Here is a 21,537-nt window from a genome sequence, read left to right as displayed (position 1 = left end):
TCCTGAGGTGAGCCCCTTGTGCAAGAACATAAAATTTGCCCATACATCTTCCAGGTTCTTCTCCTGAGGGCTAGAAATTTGGAGAAAAACAAAAGAAAATAATGAAACCCCAAATCCTCAGGATTCTGTGAGGACTCCCACAAGGGAGTTCGAGGCCACATGCATAGGATTCTTTGATATAATCACTTACCAATGCATGCCTTGTACATTATGCATATTCTGAGCACTGCCATCCAGAGCAATACGACTGGCCTTCAAAGTAGCAGCTTATAAATCCTTTAGGTGAGGTTTTCACTCTAATAAAATAAACCAAGGCTACTTCACAGCAAGATTTATTAATACATCCAAAAGAAAGAAAGAAAGAAAGAAAAATCATTTTCTCACACTATATACAGATAATACATACCAGTGTTTTATACACATATTACATCCGTTTTTACACAAGAATATACATAAAAATGTAAACTTCTGTATACAAAAACCCTTAAACCAATTAAAACAAGGACCAGATAACCAAAGACCAATCTTATAATTTCATTGATTCTTTTTTTCTTTTCTCTTTTTAATGCTAATACAGTACATTCATTGAGAAGTAAGAGGAACACGTGGCTCTTCCAATTTAAAAAGCGCAAAGGGCAGCCTCGTGACCCACCTCTGGAATGCTGCCTTGGAAATTGTGTTAAAATGCGGATTTCTAGCCATGCCAGAATTTTTCAGGGATACAGGTGTTGTTCTCGATTGTTGTCCCCATCCACTCGTATTTAGATTAGGCATCGTATCTGCGGGTTTTTGTGTGTGTGTGCATGCGTGCCATGTCAACTGAGTAGGTTCCCTTTAAACGGTTGCTTAAAGGTTTTCGTTGCTAAGAAAAACACAAATCGGCATGTGGCTGGGATGGGAACCGATGGGCGTAGGCTGCTAATCCTTGCTACCGTGCAGGAGTAACTCTGGGGGACATGTTAGCGTTAGCAAGCTGAACCACCCACAAGGCGCTTTTCCCACTGCAATGTCTTCTGTGTTACAAGTGGCTGGCACAAAGCTGTTGTGTTAGGCTTCTTCTGATATCAAGCTGTTAAGGACATGAGCTTTGAAATGACACAAATGCCCACTTTTCTAGGACAACCTTAAGAACAGACCACCCCTTCCCTCAGTTTTCTGGCCAGCCCAATTACCGTATTTTTTGCTCTATAAGACTCACTTTTTCCGTCCTAAAAAGTAAGGGGAAATGTGTGTGCGTCTTATGGAGCGAATGCAGGCTGCGCAGCTATCCCAGAAGCCAGAACAGCAAGAGGGATTGCTTCTTTCACTGCGCAGTGGCTTCTGGGATTCAGTTTTTTTCTTTTCTTGTTTTCCTCCTCCAAAAACTAGGTGCGTCTTGTGGTCTGGTGCGTCTTATAGAGCGAAAAATACGATATTTGATGACTTCCTCCATTCGTTTCACCTGGATCGCGAAGGTATTTTGGCTTTGAACGGCTCAAACCGGCCGTGCTTTAAGCATATGTTCTTAAATCCCCATCCCTCCCATCATTTTGTACCTGAACACACTCGTTCGTTCCGTTTGGACATAGGGAAAGAGAGCTACGTAAGAGTATGGTGTAGAAAACGGGCCCAGAAATTCTTAGAAACGGTTCTCACCGAAGAACTTTCCGACTGAATAAAAAGTATGACTCATTTCCAGACATTTCTTTGTAAAAAATAAAAAAGTTGCACCCTTGAAAGGGATGTTAATTGTGGTAGAACAATGAGGCAATATTGTTTTCCTGTAGAGGCATCAAAATATACCATCTCCTCAGTGAAACCAATGGTAATAAATGCGCAAGGTATACATTGATGGAAGCATGCCGGTCGTAGGAAAATTTGGAGGGAAACCTCTTCACAGCAAAATGCAAATCTTTACAATTTTAAAAATAGGGTTCAAATGAAAGGCAATTTATTACAAACGGGATCCCACACTGAGAAACAGGCACCTTCCCTTTTGACACCAGGCAGCGTTTAACAAATCAAATTCCTTGTTAAGAGACAATTTCAAATGGCTTTTGATAATCATAAATATTTTCCTCTTTCATTTATGACATATAACTGCAACTGCAGCTTGGCTACTCCAGAAGGGACAGCATTTTGCTAAATGTCAGAATTGGACCAAAATCAACATAAAACATAGCTATAATCTCATGTATTCATGAATTTAGAATGAGATGGGGGGGGGAATTGCGTACATATATATTTATGCCCTGAAATAGTGTGTTTTTTTATATATACATATACAAATACAGAAACATGTAGCCCTACAATATTGGCTCTTTTGTTGCGCATGGACACAAGGGGATGTGGGGGCCAAGAAGTTACTTTTAGTGCTGGGGTGGGGGGGGAGATACAGATTATATGGGAAGCCCTGAGCATTGAAGCCCAGAAAATGTAAAGGGGTAATTGTACTTCGGAAATGGTTATGAATTTTAGTGAGATTTATGTACTATGGAACAGGCTGGATCGTCTATTGAGAACTACAGAAATCCAATTTAGAGGTGATTTTTCCATGACCGCTTGGCTCAACATTTAAAGCTTAAGGTGAATTACATCTGGCTGTATAGGGAAGTGGTCCATTGGACAGCCAACATAACTGAGCTCTCCTTTCTGCCTGCATCCTTTGTCATGTGCTGAAAAATAAAGATGGATAAGCCAGGGACCAATAGGATGAGACCCGCTGTAATGATGTATTCTGAACCTGTCCTGCTTTGTCCTTTTGGCCATGCGAACATGTCTTTAGTTTAAAACAAACACAAGAGGGTCTAATATGAAGAACAGATAAGCAGCTGTGTAACACTAAACTGAACCATATTAAATATCAATGACCCGGACTTTATATTGCCTCCATTTAAGGTGGAATTTCAGGTCAACTTCCGACATCCCAAGCAATGTATTTAGTAGGGAACTGTAAGAACTGGGAATTTTAAGAGGAAAAAGTCTGCCCTCTTGCACGCCCTGAAGAAAACAAAGGGGAATATAGAAACAAAAACATCTGAATATATATATATATATATATATATATATATATATATATATATATATGGGTTTATTTATGCTTTGGCATAATAAACCAACAAGACATATGCTTTGAAAATTAAAAAAAAGTTGATTGGTTAAAGTGACTGGCTTTAAAATTAGCTGCTTTAAGAAAGGAGTAGCAAGACTGGACTTACCGTATTTTTTGCTCAATAAGACTCACTTTTTCCCTCCTAAAAAGTAAGGGGAAATGTGTGTGCGTCTTATGGAGTGAAGGCAGGCTATGCAGCTATCCCAGAAGCCGGAACAGCAAGAGGGAGCGCTGCTTTCACTGCGCAGCGATCCCTCTTGCTGTTCTGGCTTCTGAGATTCAGAATATTTTTTTTCTTGTTTCCCTCCTCCAAAAACTAGGTGCGTCTTGTGGTCTGGTGCGTCTTATAGAGAGAAAAATACGGTAACTTGGACTATACTGAGTGGAGGCTCCTGTCTGGTTTGTCAGGACAGGGACAGGGCCAGATGAAAGAGGGGGCAGTGAGGGAAGGGCCAGAGCTATGGAAAAGGAGGGGGAAAATAGCTTAGAGGGCTTTCATATTAGAAACAAAAGCAAATACAAAAAGAGAAGTCCATGCTAACAAAAGGACTGGCCATCAAGCAGTAGTTTTAAGTCATCCCAAACCCCTCAAATGGAACTACAATTTCGGCTTTCTACACGTAGAGCTTTATCCCAGACACATACTCATTGTAACATATCTTGTATATGTGTGCCGCATGTATATCTAGCATGTGGACACAAACCTGCACACATCTATAGAACAAGAAGTCTCACATTCATATTATCTTTTCTACATGGAAAGGGCAATTCCACATTCAGCGAAGTGCTGCCACATCGGATATACAACTCTCTGTACACGTATACACAAAAGGAGTCTACACTTCCCCATAAATAAATTTACTCTGGTATCTTCCTGTGTTCTCCAACTCACAGGAAGCAAAGACCATAAACAACCCCACGTTTCCTCTTCTCGCTGCATGCATATGTACAAGGAATATTACGTTCATAAAAATAATTGGGGGGGGGGTATTGGAAGGGGGGGTAATCAGGCTTAAGAAATATATATCTCCTGTTTTGCAATGAAATCTGTCCTCAGAAACCCTGTAATATACATGTGTGTATGAAGAGTAATTTGGGTGAATGGAGATGCTTTAATGACGTGATTTTCACAGCACCAGAAACTTGCAGCATAAAAGGCATAGCTGTTTTCAGCTTGGGTGTTACAGTTTTGTGTATCCAAATGAGAAAAGGGACTGAGCAAAAATGGTTTGGGTCTCTTGCGCACAATTTTTAAGGACCGTGCAGATGCAGTAGTGTCATACCTCGTGTTGCGTTAGGTTCATGTTGCGTCTTTTCGGCTTGCGAAGGCGGCAAACCCAGAAGTGTATACTTTGGGTTTCGCTGTGCACACATGCGCAGAAGCGGCGCTCTAGTTATGGACTTTTCAGGGTGCGAACGGCACCCCGGAACGGATCGAGTCCGTAACTAGAGGTGCCACTGTATTGGCTGCCTGCGAAGTGAAACTAGCAATGTCAAAAATTGGCCTTGGGACACACTTTCCCTCCCCACAATCTCCCTACTCCCTAGAGCCACCACCCCCTCTATATCCTTCTACAGCACTTAAGCGGTCTGTCAGCACATAAAGAAGCTTTGTTTCCACAAAACACTAGACCATAATTCATTCTTGCATGCAGGCATGGCTGCTTCCTTCCCCCCTTCTGGCACAGCTGAGAGAAAATGATCAGAGGTATTTGATTCCACTTTCAACAAACTGATTTGTCATCATTTCTGAACCTGGACAAACCACGGTTAGCATATAGTTAATGCTTACTGAAACAAGTCGGTTTCAGACAATGTCTGAACATGCACTCTGGAGTTTTAAGAAGGCTGAATTCATAAAGTTTAAGGAACTACTAGGTGCAGTCCTGTGGTCAGAAACACTCAAAGAGAAGGGAGTCCAATATGGATGGGAGTTTCTTAAAGGTGAAATATTGAAGGCACAAAGGCAGACAATTCCAACAAGAAGGAAGAGTGGGAGGCAGCTAAAGAAACCAGTGCGGCTGCATAAGGAGCTTAGAGATGAGAGGAGATTTAAGAAGGGCATATATAAGAAGTGGAAGAAAGGGGAAATCACAAATAAGGAGCATACATGAGTCGCCAAGAGTTACAGGATGAATGTCAGGCAGGCTCAGAATGAGCTCAGGCTTGCAAGAGAGGTTAAAAATAACAAAAATAACCTTTATTTGGCTATGTTGAAAGTAAGAAGAAGAACAAGCAAGTGGTAGGTCCTCTGCGTGGAGAAGGTGGAGAAATGCTATTGGGTGACAGAGAGAAGGTGGAACTGCTCAACATCTACTTTGCCCAAAAGGACATCTACTCAACATCTACTCTTGACCCAAAAGGAAAGTGATGCCCAACCTGGTGACAACAGAATAATGTAAGGAGGGAGCTGCAGTCCAAGATAGGAAAAGAACAGGAGAGGTCCCTGCAAAATGGAAGCAGGAAAATGTTCTTCAAAAGGGGGGTGGGGTGGGGAGAAGACTGCCAACCAGTGAGCTGGCCATCGATACCAGGAAAGGTTGCAGAACAGATAATTGAACAGTCTTTGAGCACTTAGAAAAGTATTCTGTGATTACTAAGGCCCAGCATGGGTTTCTCAAAAACAAGTCATGCCAAACGAATGTCATTTCTTTTTTATAGAGTTGCATGTTTGGTAGATCAGGGGAATGCTGTGGATGTAGTTTATCTTGACTGCAGTAAGACTTTTGACCATATTCTTGTGGAGCCATTGGTAAAATGTAGACTGGACAAAGTAACCCAGGTGGATTTGTAGCTGGTTGACTGACTGAACCCAAAGCATGCTCAACAATCGTTTCTCGTCATCAAAAGTGACAAATGCAGTGCCGCACAGTTCTGCCCTGAGCACACTGCTCTGCAACATCTTTATAAACAACTTGGATGAATGAATTGAGGGGATGTACAACCAATTTGCAGATGGCATCAAACTGGGAGGGGTAGCCAACGTGCTGAAGGCAGAATCGGGATTTCAATAGGGACAAATGTAAGGTTCTACACTTAAGCAGGAAGAAGCAGCTCACACATATAAGATGGGGGACACCTGGCTTATTTATGACAAGGACCTAGTGGACCTTAGTGGACCACAAACTTAACATGAGTCAACAGTGTGGTGCAGCAGCAAAAAATAACCCTAATACTAATCTAGGCTGTATCGACAGTGGTGTCCAGATCAAGGGAAGTAATAGTTCTGCTCATTTCTGCCTCCACACTTGGAATACTGTGTCCAATTCTGGGCACTACAATTTAAGAAGGATGTTGACAAGCTGGAATGTGTGCAGAGGAGGGTGACCTAGATGAACAAGGGTTTGAAACCAAGCCTTATAAGGAACGAAGAGAATTGGGTACTTAGCCATCTTCAGATATATAAAGGGCTGTCACATGGGGAATGGAGCAAGCTTTGTTTTCCGCTGTGTCACAGGGTAGGACCCAGAACAATGGCTTCAAGTTACAAGAAAGGAGATTCCAACTAAACATCAGGAATAACTTTCTGGCAGTAGGAGCTCTTTGACAAAAGTAATGGATTCCCTTGGAAGATGGTGGACTCTCCTTCCTTGGAGGTTTTCAAGCAGAGGTTGGGCGGCCATCTGTCATGGATGCTTTAGCTGAGATTCCGGCATTGCAGGGGGTTGGACTAGATGACCCTTGGGGCAGAGGGGCCCCTTCCAATTCTACAGTTCTGTGATCTGATGGTTCATAATTCTGGTTTGATTAAATAGATGATACTTACTACCATCCCAGATTTGAACATTGGCCATATTTGGATGGTCCTATCTTGGCTTAGTAAGTCAAGATATAAGTAAGTATTTTGCCCAGGCACGTAGCTCCTCCCTTCCAATTTATTGGGGGTTTGTCACTGACCCAGTTCAGATGTCTGTCTCTCGATAAGCCAAGATATGAATGTTTTTGTCTGCATCCACAGCCCCATTAATTTTTTCTTCAAAAAGACTCTAATTAAGCATAGTTTCCTGCTTCATTCAAACTGGAAAACTACGGTTATTAGCTTCAGAACAAGCCAGGATCCTAAACCATGGTTTAAGCTCCTCATTTGTTCTGAAGCTGCTAACAATAGTTTCTCCATCTGGACAAAACAGGAAACTGAGGTTAATCAGAACCTTCCTGGTATGGTTGCTTAATCTGTGGAATGAAAAGTCTGTGTCCATGAGCAAGAGGCCTGTTCATTTCTTGGCTTATTAAGTCAAGATATGATCGTCCCAATCAGGTGATTTACAAACTGCAGTTAGTTGAAAATGGAATCAGGTGCTTCCAGCCTCGTTCTTGTGCCTGTGCTGGAGGAGAAGAGAGCTAGATCATGCACAAAGTGTTAAATTACAGTTTAGTGTGACACGCAAACCACATGTTTGTGTTTAGTGATACGTGCAAACCACATGCTTTTTTGTGGTTAAGGCTATCTGCAGTTTCCTTTAAACTAGAAAGGGTGCCAAGTGAGTTTGAGAACCTGGCTCAAGGCAAATCCTGGATGTGCCTTAACAGTGATCAGTACTGCTGCTGACAAACTGCTTAAATACTATGAAAGGAGGAGAGGCACGCAACTTTTCTCCACAATGGGATGTGTCGGGGGAAAGAAATGTGGACAGTCTTCTGCAAACCATGGTTCGCAAGGAGCCAGAGTTACACCCACATTGGCCCAATTCCAGTCCCCTCAAATTATCAGTAACTAAAATGGTTATTAGAGTGGGTTTCTTTGGGATTGAAAGTAGCATCATCAGTCCTGTATAAAAGCCCCAACCAAGCACTTTTCAGACACTTTATCTCCTTCTGAAGTACACTATATAGAGCTTTGATGTGAACATCTAATATGGAGACAAAAACCCATCTACCTTGAGGGTTCAAAATAATCTGATAACAAGGACAGTGTTTAAAAACGGGAGGAAGAAAACTCTAGAACTACCCTGAAGTAGGTTCCCATGGCTGACATTCCCACTAGATATATATCCATTTTAAATTCTCCTTCATCAGCGCACGCTTTATTTAATCTATATCTGTAAAAGGCTGTCTTGGAAAAATGGCATTTTCTGTCATTAAAACGGGGCTCAATGCAGTTGGGAGTCAGAGATCAGAAAACAAACTAAGCAAACGAGCAACGTGATATCAGAGTTAGCCTTGGAACAGAAAACTGTATGTAGTTTGGTTATTTGAACAACGGTGAGCACGAGAGGAGCCCCAACTAAGTGATCACATTTCCACGATATATTCTATCACCCCTCAACTACTTTTCTCTTTACAAAGCAAAACAAAAACAAAAAAGCCCCGTAACCTACATACAATATACACATTCATGTATCACACATACAGTTCCCCCAATGCATATTTTGTGTGTATACAGTAAACATACGTGCACAAAGGATACCTAAGTTCTATTTATAAGTCACAGTGGGAATTCCTTTGAGAGGAATGGAGGGGGGGGGATTTCCTGAATAAGACACTGTGGATCCCTAGATTTTAACATTTCAACCTTCGAACTTGCAACTTGCAGAGCTAACTGGAAATGAATCTATTTGAAGGTCAACGGGAAGGGAGTATTACAAACTTGGTTCGCAATTCCCAGCTTCAGTAATTGGATTTCAACTTTGATCTACTTACCCTGTAACTAAAAGCACCTAACCATCATAGGTACAAACCACAGATAAATTATTGCAGAATAACAAACGTCCTCAGAGGAAGAATATATGGGTCGAGAAGGGTTCTATGTTTTGTCAATGCGAGAGACCATTTCCCCCCCCCCCTTATAGGTTTTAGATTTTATTTATATATTTATATCTGCAAGGTAGCAAAGAATAGCTGAACACCTTGACACGGCCAAGTTCCAGTGTAAAAAGGTGCTTCGTTGAGGGTAAGGGCAAATTGTTTTTCTTTTTTTAAAAAAAAATGTGTATAATTTCATAGCTATTAAAACACATATGCAACATAATTCATTACACTCAATAGCTTTTTAGTATAAAACTTATAATTTATGAGGTGATGTTAATAGCATAAATTAATATACCTTTTCTCTTAAAAATCTACAATAAGTATTCTGAACACACGTGGTGCAGGCAGGGAGGAAAGGGAAAGGGGTGTTCTTAAATAAAAGCTTAAAGCTAAGCATTATGGGATGGGGTGGGGGAACATTTTGTACGGTGGACTTGAGCACAGCTTCTGCAAGAGAACAGCCACCAGGCCATGAGACCCAGAAACAAATTCACCTTCTGGTGTTCATGCTTCGATGACGCTCTCCTGCAAAAATTTCTTCTTCGAAACTACTTTTATTTTAACTGCCTTTATTTCCACAAGGAATCCCTGAGACATGCCCAAAACTGGACAGTGATAATCACCATTCAGAGAAACTGGTTCAACCCTCTTCCCTCAACAGAAATGAGATACTCCTTAGCATAACACAACAACTGACCATCTTTTTCAGGCTGGGTCCATTTCCTAGTTTGTTTTCTTTTAAGACGCTAAAATCCAGGAGTGAGCTGCACTGTCTTTTTGACAACACAGATTTGGGGACAATGACTGTGGGGTTAAAAAAATTGAGGGCCCACCAACCAACAAGACGGTGAAGACACACCAGCAGACCAAGTTCAATGCATTAATCCAAATCATACAATTTAGAGTGTGTGTGTTTATTTGTGTGTGTGCGCGCGCATGAACACATACATGCATGTGTGTTATAAGGGGTTAGAAAGGAGGAGTTGCACTGAATTGTTATTTTTCTCTTTTTTTCAGCCCTGAGTTTTCTCACTCTAGTTCCCTCACATTCTAGGAAAGATATTTCATAATTATAGACTGTGTGTTATAGACTTTCCTTATGCTGCCCTCCAGTGGCAATGCAAAGCTGGTTCCTTTCTTATGCGTTACCACGTGTTCTTAGTTCTAAACTAGAAATCTACGATGTACACAACTAAAACAACAGGGTTCACGCAGCAGATTGTTCACAACAGACATAAAATAAAGCAAGTTAATAAGTTCTTACTTTCAAACCTGGATATCAAGAGGAGAGACCCACCGATTCTACCTCTTTCTTTTTCTTAATGCATAAAATACTAGCTTACACAAACAGTAGGTTACTATTTGTCTTTGTTCATAAGGCAGGGTTTTATTGAGAACCAACAAACAGTTAAGCATCCTGGAATAAAGATTTGGGGAGGGGGTTTCATACAAGCACCACACCTTAAGCAGGCATTCTTTTCAAGCGATTTCATTAAACTTTCTGAAATGACGTCCCCGAGGGACATTCCTACTTTACGGGGAAATTACTTTTAGAGGATTTTATCCTCGCACATCATCTTGCTTAACCACATACGGAAACATCATGTTCTCTGTTAATGAAAACCATGTCATGACACTAGGTGCGATCAAAACTCCTTAAAAGAAAACGAACTCACAAGAAGAAGAGATGTGAAATAAAAGCGAAGAGTCATAAACCGAATTTTGCTAGGAACCCTGAAAATTCCAGCCTCTTAACAAGACAGATTATAAAGAAATTATCCATGCAGTACATTTGTGGCCCATAATTTAACTACGAGAGAACACAAGGGCGATGTTTTGAAAGGGAAGGATTAGTAACGTAAGCAGCATTAGGAAAATGCAATGGAGAAACAGGATCTGCTGCAAAACACTTTTGATACGAACAATGGTGTTTCCTTAAGGGAAATATGGAAACTGTAATAGCCTGCTGCGAGATCAAAACAGGGACCTGCGCTTCCAAAGCTGACTTGATTACAGTCTGTCTTCCGCCTAGATGTGTACCTGCTGTAGCCTTGCACATTTTCCCCACTATGTCACATGCAGAAGGCTGGCGTCTTTGTGTTAAGTTATGCATGCAGGACTTTGCCCTGAATGTGAGCAAGAACCACGCTGGCTTCTTTTTAAAGACAGGCTGTGAACATCACTGAGAAGGAGCAGAAAGGTTTGCTGCAAATTTTGCAACTGGTCTGTTTTGCACTCCCAGCCTGTGCATTTTGCTTTTGGGCAGCAACCCCTCAAACTGCATGGAATGTGGTCTTGGAAGGTCCCCCAAACTTTAAGAGGCTGCAACAGGCATGGGGAAGGCTGAAAAGTCCTTGCACACGCCCAGAAGACATCAGTCTTCAGATCCCAATCATTCTGCCGTATTTTCAGGTACTGGAATAATATAGCACCAAATGATATTTATAAAGGGGAGTTTTGTAGTTTGCCAAACCAATTCACTTTCCTGTGAGAGCTAATCACTTGTTCAATTTGATTTGAAACAAAAAGAGGGAACTGAATGGGGCTTCCCCCCCCTTTCCTATTTAGCACAAAAGCCAGGGTGTTTTTTTTGGAGGGGGGGAAATCATTTCACAATACATTGTGCACTAAAGTAGAATAAAGAAAAGGCTTCCCTTCCGCTCGTTAACTGGCTTAAAACAGATACATTACAAATATAATTTGGAACACACTTAGATGTTTATTATACAGTTCAATTTCAAATGCAGGGAGGGATTTCACAAGGTTAAAAAGCATAAAAATGTTTTCCAGCAACATGTACTTTTATTTCCAGGGGCAAACTCCCTGATCCTCTCAAAATAATAAGCACAGCTTTTTAAAAGAAGGCAATAGTTCAAATTTATGGGATTCAGACAGGCAATTCCTGGGACCCTCCCCTGCCCAAAGGTCTGGGGGGAGGAGGGTGTCTGTACCAGATTCTCACTTGAGCACCATTTGAAAGCGGAATAGAAAAGCTAGGCAGGAAACAACTGCTTCAGTCACAAAGAGAAGGTTGAGCTCCCTCTTCAACCCCCATAGAAGCCCAATTAAAACACTCTACTAGAGTGTGCCTTCTTCTCTCTTCGTATCTTTTTAAATATATTATAAAAAGTAGATGAAATTATGTACAGTCCAAACCTCTTACCACAAAATATAACGAAGCCCTGCTCTTAGGAGTAGATGGTCGTTCCTTCCATGTCTACTCCAGAAAACAAGAAATGATTGCAAGGATTGGCCTCCACTGAGCAGAACTGGACTGCGTGAGAAATAAATGGCATAATCTACTTTTCTTTTGAGAATCAGCACAGCTACAAGCCCTGTTTAAGGGGGGGGGGAGCAGCAGAGACCTTGTAGCTTGCTTGATAAAGAACTTTTTGTGGGGGAAGCAGTCCTTATTCTGACAAACTCCTTACAGTTTGATTGCTGTGGATCTTCAGGGGGCACGAAGTGATAACAGTAGAATCTGTGACTTTGAAAATGTATTTATTAGCAAGACCACTGATTAGAGATAGGAGAACGCCACACTTTTCTTTTCTTTTTCTATTAACTTCAATAGCTTGTGTCTTTTAGCATGCCTGTTCTTTCTTCTCAGACCTCACTCTGCACAAAGGATTTCTAAAAATATCTAAATATTCCCAAAGTATTATGGAACACCGTAAGGGCTCACGGCTGCTGCAGGAATCCCCAGAAGCATTAAGTATCTGGAGACGGCTACAACTTTGTAAGATCACTCAGCAGTTCTGATCTCACATCGGTTTGAGTGGGGAAAGGGGCCCATGACACAATTCTGCCAGTTTCGGCTGAGACTTGGCTATGTTAAAAGTAATGCTCCATTGGAAAATGCCAACCCAACAACACTACTGTAATAATTGATCAGCTTTAGGAATTAGCATATGTTTTATCTGAGCAGGTACACCATTGCAATTAATTACAGTACTCAGTTCTGCTTCCTGTTCTACATACCAATGATATATATATTTTATTTAAAACTCCCCACCGCCATAGATACTCTGAACCAACAAGTACAATCTCATGTCCTACAAATTCATCCTTTCTTCCATCCAACCCAACTTCAAAAACCAAATTAGCTTGCAGTATGAACGGTCGCTGGTTTCAAGATGGTCTTTCAGAACAGGAAAAAAAGGGAGGGAAACAACCTGTCATTTACCCATCAAATACACGCACACACACACAAATACACACACAAACCCCTGCGCTCACAGAGGAGGTTAAGAGCCCAGTGTTAAGCTGACAGAATTAACAATTGAACTATGGTGTTGGTTTAAGTCTGCAGTGCCCAGTTACCAAATCAAAATGTTGATCCCCCTTTCATGCCATTTGCATTCTTTGAAATAAATCGAACTCCTCACCTCTTGCCCAGATGCTCACGGGACTGGATACTCTGATTTGAGCCTTAGGAACCTGCATTAGTTATATTTGAGGTATCATCTCGCTTTTGGGTCTAGAGTCCATTGTATCTAACTTCTCATTTATCAATCTAAGGCAGGACTAGGGAGTCTGCGGCCCTCCAGAGTCGCTGGGACTCCTCCCAATTTGCACCGGCAGCAGACAGGGTGGCCAGTGGTCAAGGACTATGGGAACCCTAGCGCAGCGACACCTAGAGGGTCACAGATCCCTCATCTATGGTCAGTTACATCATCCGGGACCTGTGCTGTATTCTTTTATCTGGGATATTTAACTGGCTAAGTATAACCAAATCTGAAAGGGGTAAATGAGCACCAATACAGAAACCAGCACATAAGATCAAGAGAGCAGAGCAACGGGGAAACCCTGGTCTGCACTGAATCAGGACTTTTTGCCCCCTCTTTTTGTTTTAAATTTAAACGAAGTCTTTAAAAAGGAGATGACAAAAATCAGGAAAAGAGACGTGGGCCAGGGTGGGGTGAGAGGGAACGTAAGGTCCCCCCCCAACTGCCTGAATTTTGCAGACAGACGAGCTCAGCTGGAGGTGGTGAAGGGGGCAGATGCGTTATTGGTACTAGTAGCTGTGGCACCTGTTACTGTGAAGCCTGTGGGAGGCGCTATGGAGCTGTGGCTTGGCTGCAGGTCCTTGGGGATGCCGCTGTGGGAGCTCAGCTGGTGGCCAAAGGCGGCGCTGAACTGAGGGAGCTGTTGCTTTGGGGAGGTGGAGGCCATCAGTTCAGAGGACCCGGGGCCCATGCCGCTGAAACTGGTCTGCGGCAACCCCGGGAGCACGCTGGAGCTGTTGGGGGTGACGGTGGCGAAGGCAGGCTGCGTGGTCTCTGAGTGCGATGTGCTGGGTGGCGTGGACAGGGAGGTGGAGAGAAGGTGTCCGTCGGCACCGAGCAGGTTGCTGAAGGGAGAAGGGTCGCCCAGGCTGACGGGGAGGCTCCCCCAGTGAGTTCTGGGGTTCACCACGCCACCGAGCGGCACCTCCAGCTGCGAAGGGAGCAGATGTTGTGCTATGATGGGCATCTCTGCGGAGAAGGTAGCTGCCAAGTTATCGCCGGAGTAGGAGGAGGCGTGGGGGGACGTGATATGGTCGCTGTAGGGCGACGGCACATGCTCGCTGTCGTAATGGCTTCCGTGGGGTGAGGAGTGTGAATGGTCACTGCTGTATTGCTGTCGTGAGGTGATTAGGTCGTCTGCCTTGCTTAGCAGCTGGGCAGGGTGTGGCCTCTGGGAGGCATGGCTGCCATCGTGAAGTCCTTGAAATTGTCCTGGGAAGGCTCTCTCCCCAAGCCCACTCTGACTGATCAGAGTGGCAGAAGTAAGGCCAACGTTGGCTGGGGCAGAGAATTGCCCCTGAATCTGCCCTGCCAGGGGCGTAGGTGGGTTGGATAAGGTAGCAGAGCGCAGCAAGCTATCATCCAGGTCCAGGCTAGAGAAATTCTCGTCATGCACTATACGCCCATTCAGCAGCTCACCTAGATCCGCGTTGACTTCCCGGCTCAAGGATTGAATTCCTGAAGTTTCAGCACCCGTGGAGAACACCCCTATGCCTCTGTCTGATAGTTCTTGAACCGGCACGCCGTCTGTCTGTGTGAGCACTCCTATAGTACTCAGGCACTCAAGAGAAGTCACAGCCTGCAAGGCCCGTTCCAGCTCCTCTGCCTCTTCGGTCGTAGGGAGAAGGTCTCCATTTTTACCTGCGTTAAATTGAAAATATGTCAAGCAGTTGGCATACCTCTCGTAGGTGCATTCTTCCACTTCAAAAACAATTCCTGCAATGGCTAGTGTAACATCCAGTTTGACCTTTAAAGGGAAAGGTAAAGGGAGCCCTGACCGTTAGGTCCAGTCGTGGCCGACTCTGGGTTTGCGGTTCATCTCGCTTTACTGGCCGAGGGAGCCGGCGTACAGCTTCCGGGTCATGTGGCCAGCATGACTAAGCCGCTTCTGGCGAACCAGAGCAGAGCACGGAAACGCCGTTTACCTTCCCGCCGGAGTGGTACCTATTTATCTACTTGCACTTTGACGTGCTTTCGAACTGCTAGGTTGGCAGGAGCAGGGACCGAGCAACAGGAGCTCACCCCGTCGCGGGGATTCAAACCGCCGACCTTCTGATCGGCAAGTCCTAGGCTCTGTGGTTTAACCCACAGCACCACCCGCGTCCCCTAGTTCGACCTTTAGCCGTTCATTTTTTAAACTAACTTTATATGTGAGTGCATGAATTTCTTTCCAGTCCAATGGAAGTGTTACCAGCCTGTTAGCATGAACCTACATGTCATAGGGTGGCTGGAGTGTATGTCTACCAGACAAGGCCATGTTCACACAGACAGGTTGATTACTTGATGACTGCAGCACCAAGTGGCAACTTGCACGTGTGAACGAGTTGCCAAGGCAGAACTTTCATACCACTTCATTTTGCCTTAACAGCAGGCTCTGGTTCCACCACGGCGTGCTGCAAGTCATCAAATGCATAAAACAAAATAAAACTGAGCAGTGCGCATGCAAGCTCTTGGTTGGGAAACTTTATTACTGACAGGCAAGGCCTACCACAGTTCAGAAAGGAAGCTTAAGTGGGTTAAATACAAAGAAGAAAGCTCTCCCCTCTCAATTGACATTAAAATCTTCAGAGAATCATTTTGTTTTAGAGGAGATGACATTCTTTCAATGGAAAAGGCAACAGATAAAGACAAGCAACATACATTGGAACATTATTTGTCAGGGCTATGTTTCTTCCATGGGATTGTTGCAAAAAATATGTAATACGCTATCTACTGGAGAATTTGGTATCCTGAGACTCTGTTAGATTTTTAAATGCTGATGGGCACGGTATACAGAGCCTTACCTACATACTATAGTATAGGCCGTGATAAAGGATGGTCGTACATGGAGAGAGCCAAGATAGGATCAAAGACATAAATAAAGGAGCCATCGTAAAAGCCAGCAACAGCTCTAAGCAAATGTTTATGTGAAGTTTAACAATTGGCACTGCACACCAACCAACAACTTCACGCTGGTTTGACATGCTTCTGTAAGGATGCAGGCGCACAAACCCCCCAGTGTGAGTAAGCCATATTTTCACAATCTATACATCGGAAGTTCAATTTACATGGATTTTTGTGGTTTGGACCTACTTATGTTGGGCTCGGGGACGCGGGTGGCGCTGTGGGTAAAAGCCTCAGCGCCTAGGGCTTGCCGATCGAAAGGTCGGCGGTTCGAATCCCCGCGGCGGGGTGCGCTCCCGCTGTTCGGTCCCAGCGCCTGCCAACCTAGCAGTTCGAAAGCACTCCCGGGTGCAAGTAGATAAATAGGGACCGCTTACTAGCGGGAAGGTAAACGGCGTTTCCGTGTGCGGCTCTGGCTCGCCAGAGCAGCGATGTCACACTGGCCACGTGACCCGGAAGTGTCTCCGGGCAGCGCTGGCCCTTGGCCTCTTTGAGTGAGATGGGCGCACAACCCTAGAGTCTGTCAACCTTTTATGTTGGGCTCACTTCAACTTCTAGCCCCAGTCCTATTAACTTCGCTGACCACAGTGGAATGATATGTGATGTGTAATGAAAGAGGAAAAATCCCTATGCTGCAATCCAATAAATAATAATAATAATAAAAAAATTTATTTATATCCCGCCCTCCCCAGCCGAAGCCGGGCTCAGGGCGGCTAACAACAATAAAACAGTACAAAAGTACAGCATAAACAACACTCTAAAATCATTCATTATAAAATTAATTAATTCAAGCCACTGGCAACCATTGGGCCAGAGCTCTGCGAAGATTGCCGAGGGAGGGAGTCAGGCTGTGCCCTGGCCAAAGGCCTGGTGGAACAGCTCTGTCTTGCAGGCCCTGCGGAAAGATGTCAAGTCCCGCAGGGCCCTGGTCTCTTGTGACAGAGTGTTCCACCAGATCGGAGCCACGGCCGAAAAAGCCCTGGCTCTAGTTGAGGCCAGCCTAACTTCTCTGTGGCCTGAGACAGTCAGATAATAATAATAATAATAATAATAATAATAATAATAATAATAATAATAATAATAAATTATTTATACCCCGCCCACCTGGCTGGGTTTCTCCAGCCACTCTGGGCGGCTTCCAACAAAAGATTAAAAATGATACTGGTCTGCTCATATAAGATATTTCCAGACTGGGAAAGATTTTTTACTATTATTCATAAATGGGTCAGAGAGAGGTGGAGATGCTCAGCTGTTTCTGGAATTGTACACTGCATTTGTCTCTGAACTGATTTTATTTATTTATGTAGTATATTTATATCCTGCTCTTCCAACAATGCCCTTCAGGGCACCTGATAATGAAAAAATAAAAACATGCAATGAAAACCCTCAATAAAAAACACAGAAGGATTAAAAAAGAGCATGTTAAAACTGTATTAAATGATGGTTAAAACGGGCTTGTAAAATGAGAATGGGATGGTATTGAAGTAATGGGAGAAAATGAAAACACAAGAGGAGCCTCCAGATTAGCAAAGACAGGGCATTGCAGCTAAAAAGTCCCTGTCCTTAGTCACCCCCACCTTAGTTCAGAAAGTGGGCCAGGGAGGAAAATACCCAGATAAAAGACTGTTCTTCAGATATTCGAGTAACGCAGCATGGAATTATTATGTTTTTAGCCAGTGGAGCAACATGGAGAAACACTATTGGATTTTTCAGTTCATAATGTAGGAAGCTTGGTCTTTTAAAAATTAATATACCGTATTTTTCACTCTATAGGAGGCACTTTTCCCCCTCCAAAAATGAAGGGGAAATGTGTGTGCGTCCTATGGAGCGAATGCAGGCTTTCGCTGAAGCCTAGAGAGCGAGAGGGGTCGGTGCGCACCTACCCCTCTTGCTCTACAGGCTTCAGGCAGCTATCCGCAAGCCTTCGGAGCGCTCCAAAGGCTTGCGGATAGCAGCCTGCAGCCTGAAGCCCGGGGAGCACAGCACCAACTCCTGCTGCGCTCCCCGAGCTTCAGGCAGCTATCTGCAAGCCTTCTGAGCGCGGCCGGAGTTCCCGCCAGGCTCTGAAGGCTTGCGGAGAGCAGCCTGTTCTGGGGGCTGGGGTCGGGGGAAGCTCGGGCTTCCCCGCCCCCAGCCCTGCAAGTTTCAGGAGCGGCGGTGAGGCTGCGCGCAATCTTGCCGCTGCTCCTGGACCTGTTCTGGGGGCTGGGCTCGGGGGAAGCTCGGGCTTCCCCCGCCCCAGCCCCGCGGCTAAAAATGAAGCCAAGACTAGGTGCGCACTATGGAGCGAAAAATACGGTAATTAGATAGCTGTGCTCTCTCTTTCAAAAGCTGCCCTTCCTAATAGCAAGCTTGTAATCCTTTTCAGTACACTGGGTTGTATCCAACACTGTCGTTCCACTTGAAGACAAAACTTTCCCCTGCTCTCCCTGTAGGCCCTCAAATTCCGCTTCACAGGGCTGGGGGACCCTCCAGAGCAGATTTTAGGGTTCAGAGAGGAGCAAGAATTCCCTTTGCATGAGCAGAACTCCGCCCACGCAGTGTTGGATACAACCCGTGGTTAACCTTGTCACAACTGCTTAGGAGGCTGGAGTTTTTTTTTGCGGGGGGTGTTCCCCTTTAAACATTTTTTTAAAAAAAGTCTCTTCAAATTCACAACATTTAAAATTCCCCCACAAATACAAAAATTAATCACCAAGTTCAAATTCTGGTGCTTAGACAAATACAGAACTGAAAGCTACACAGTATTTACATTTATGTATTAAAAAAAAATCCTTTCCACAAATGGCTCTGTGGAATAGAAAAGCGTTAAGGGTATATGACTGTGCAATAATTGCACACCTTTGAGTTCTCTGCAAAACAGAATTGAAGCAATTGAAACGAGAAAAGTATCTGCTTGACATTCAGAAATACAACGTACAGTGGTACCTCGGGTTAAGTACTTAATTCGTTCCGGAGGTCCGTACTTAACCTGAAACTGTTCTTAACCTGAAAGCACCACTTTAGCTAATGGGGCCTCCTGCTGCCGCCAGAGCACGATTTCTGTTCTCATCCTGAAGCAAAGTTCTTAACCTGAAGCATGATTTCTGGGTTAGCGGAGTCTGTAACCTGAAGCGTATGTAACCTGAAGCGTATATAACCCGAGGTACCACTGTACAGGTGAAGGCCATTTTGCACAATGGTTCCATTCTCAGTTCCCGAATGTGCATAACTACAGTGGTGCCCCACAAGACGAATGCCTCGCAAGACGGAAAACCCGCTAGACGAAAGGGTTTTCCGTTTTTCGATGCGCTTCGCAGGACGAATTTCCCTATGGGCTTGCTTCGCAAGACGAAAATGTCTTGCGAGTCTTAAGATTTTTTTTCGCTCCCCACCCCCTTTTTCTAAGCCGCTAAACCGCTAATAGCCTTTTAGCAGCTAATCTGCTAATCCCTTAAGCCTTTAATAGCCGCTAATAGTCGCTAATAGCCGCTAAACCGCTAATAGCGCTAATCCGCTAAGACGCTAATAGGGTTGCTTCGCAAGACGAAAAAACCGCTAGACGAAGAGACTCGCGGAACGAATTAATTTCGTCTTGCGAGGCACCACTGTATGCCCTTCCCTCTGCCGGATCCAAAAGGACCTACATGTTGGCAATCACATGTGATTTGGACACACCTAAAATGGTCACGTAGAATCCTGGCTGACAGCTTGACTAGAAATCTGAACCATCGTTTTTCATCCTTGTACGTTTCGGCATTTTCCTTAATTGTACGTTTTAAAAAATAAAAATAAAATGAATGTCGGAAATGTTGCCATTTCCTGCCGCAGCACTGAGTTTTGTGTTTAATCGAGAAAGAAGGTACCTTCAAAGAAATCAAAGTCTTGCAAGTCATCCGGCAGCCGAGGCAGGACGTCAGAGAAGTCCTCCTGATTCAATTCGAGGTCGTGTGGAATGTCTGTGATTTCATTGGCGATGTCATCTGGCAGCTCGTCTGTACTCAGCTCCGGTGTGGAAGGGCTCCTACAAAAACAGGGAAGACAGTCAGCCCCGCCCTTTGGTCTGGTGCCATGCTGGGCTCTGATCTATTCTGGGATGCCTAGGCCCTTTCTCCACCCCACCCCCCTTTTTTGTTTTTTAAACTGTTCCCTCACCAAACTCAACTCTGAATGTATGGAGCCGTTGGAGCTGCCATAGATAAAGCTACTGCAGGATCTGGCATAGCTACAACTAAGATTTATGTCTCTTTTCTACCTCTGCTGGCGCACAAAACGGGATATCCTTGCTGGTGCAAGAAGACGCATGGCACACAATCCTATGAATGTTTACTCTCACGCCATGCTGGGTGATGGCTATACTATGACAGAAGAAATCACTGCACAAATGTGATTTCCAAGAGGGGCTTAAACATGCCTTGAAACTTAAAACAAGTTGCATGCTTCCAATCCTCAATGTTCTTTGGAAAACAGGGAACCCAGGCAGCAGGGATTCCTCCCCCCTGCTTTATCCACTTTTGGCTAAAATATGAGCAGCAAGTGATGATCTGCTGGGATTCCCCAACTCAGATCCTCAAAACGTCTGCATTGCTCTGAAAGCATAGCTCCATCCCAGGGCCCCAATGGTCTTAGCGGTAGTATTGGTTCCAAGACGGTTCCCTTATTGAGAGAAGTGAGTTTACAGGGAACCAGACAGAGGGCCTTCTCGGTAGTGGCGCCCGCCCTGTGGAATGCCCTCCCTTCAGATGTGAAGGAAATAGGCAGCTATCTTCTTTTTAAAAGACATCTGAAGGCAGCCCTGTTTAGGGAAGTTTTAAATATTTAATGCTGTACTGTTTTTAACACTTGATTGGAAGCCGCCCAGAGTGGCTGGGGAAACTCAGCCAGATGGGCGGGGTATAAATAATAAATTATTATTATATAAGGAGGATGCCTGACCCAAGGTTCTGGGAGTTGACCTAGAAAATGCACACACACATCTCTCGATCGTAAGAATTAATTGTTATCTCCAGTTTTGAAACCCAGGATATAGTTTTCCCCGGATTAAAAGTCTGAGAGACCCACTTTTAAACAATCTTCCTTCAAACCATAGTTTGCGGACAAGTGTGAATACATCCACTGACTTGCATAATGTTCTTCCAGCTCAGTTACTATTTAGACTGGCTTATTAAAGCACTAGAAAGGAGCCATTAAGCCGAGTTCTTTCACACTAATTTGTTCTACAGACTCTTCTGGAAAGATGTGAACCAGTCACTTATTTTTTGCTTTTTCAATAATCTGAGACAGTTAAGGGCTGTAAAAAATGCACCATTCTGGAGCAAAAGTCTTCTT

The 21,537-nt window shown here is 44.0% G+C and overlaps 1 protein-coding gene across 3 annotated transcripts in view; it reads right to left on the bottom strand.

Moving 5' to 3' along the window:
• Nucleotides 1-2,259: 2,259 nt before the first annotated feature.
• INO80D (INO80 complex subunit D) overlaps nt 2,260-21,537 on the bottom strand; it is a 54,707-nt gene continuing 35,429 nt past the window's right edge. For all 3 annotated transcript variants that reach the window (XM_083401123.1, XM_083401125.1, XM_083401124.1), the window contains exons 10-11: nt 20,076-20,233; nt 2,260-14,988 (exon numbers count right to left, since the gene is read on the bottom strand). In XM_083401123.1, coding sequence (XP_083257249.1) covers nt 13,817-14,988; nt 20,076-20,233 — 1,330 coding nt within the window. In that variant the 3' untranslated portion in view covers nt 2,260-13,816. The remainder of the gene's footprint in view (nt 14,989-20,075; nt 20,234-21,537) is intronic.

This window comes from Podarcis tiliguerta, assembly GCF_965153285.1.
Source record: "Podarcis tiliguerta genome assembly, chromosome: 1".
Classification (NCBI taxonomy): Eukaryota; Metazoa; Chordata; class Lepidosauria; order Squamata; family Lacertidae; genus Podarcis; species Podarcis tiliguerta.
This window is presented reverse-complemented; position numbering and strand designations above follow the sequence as displayed.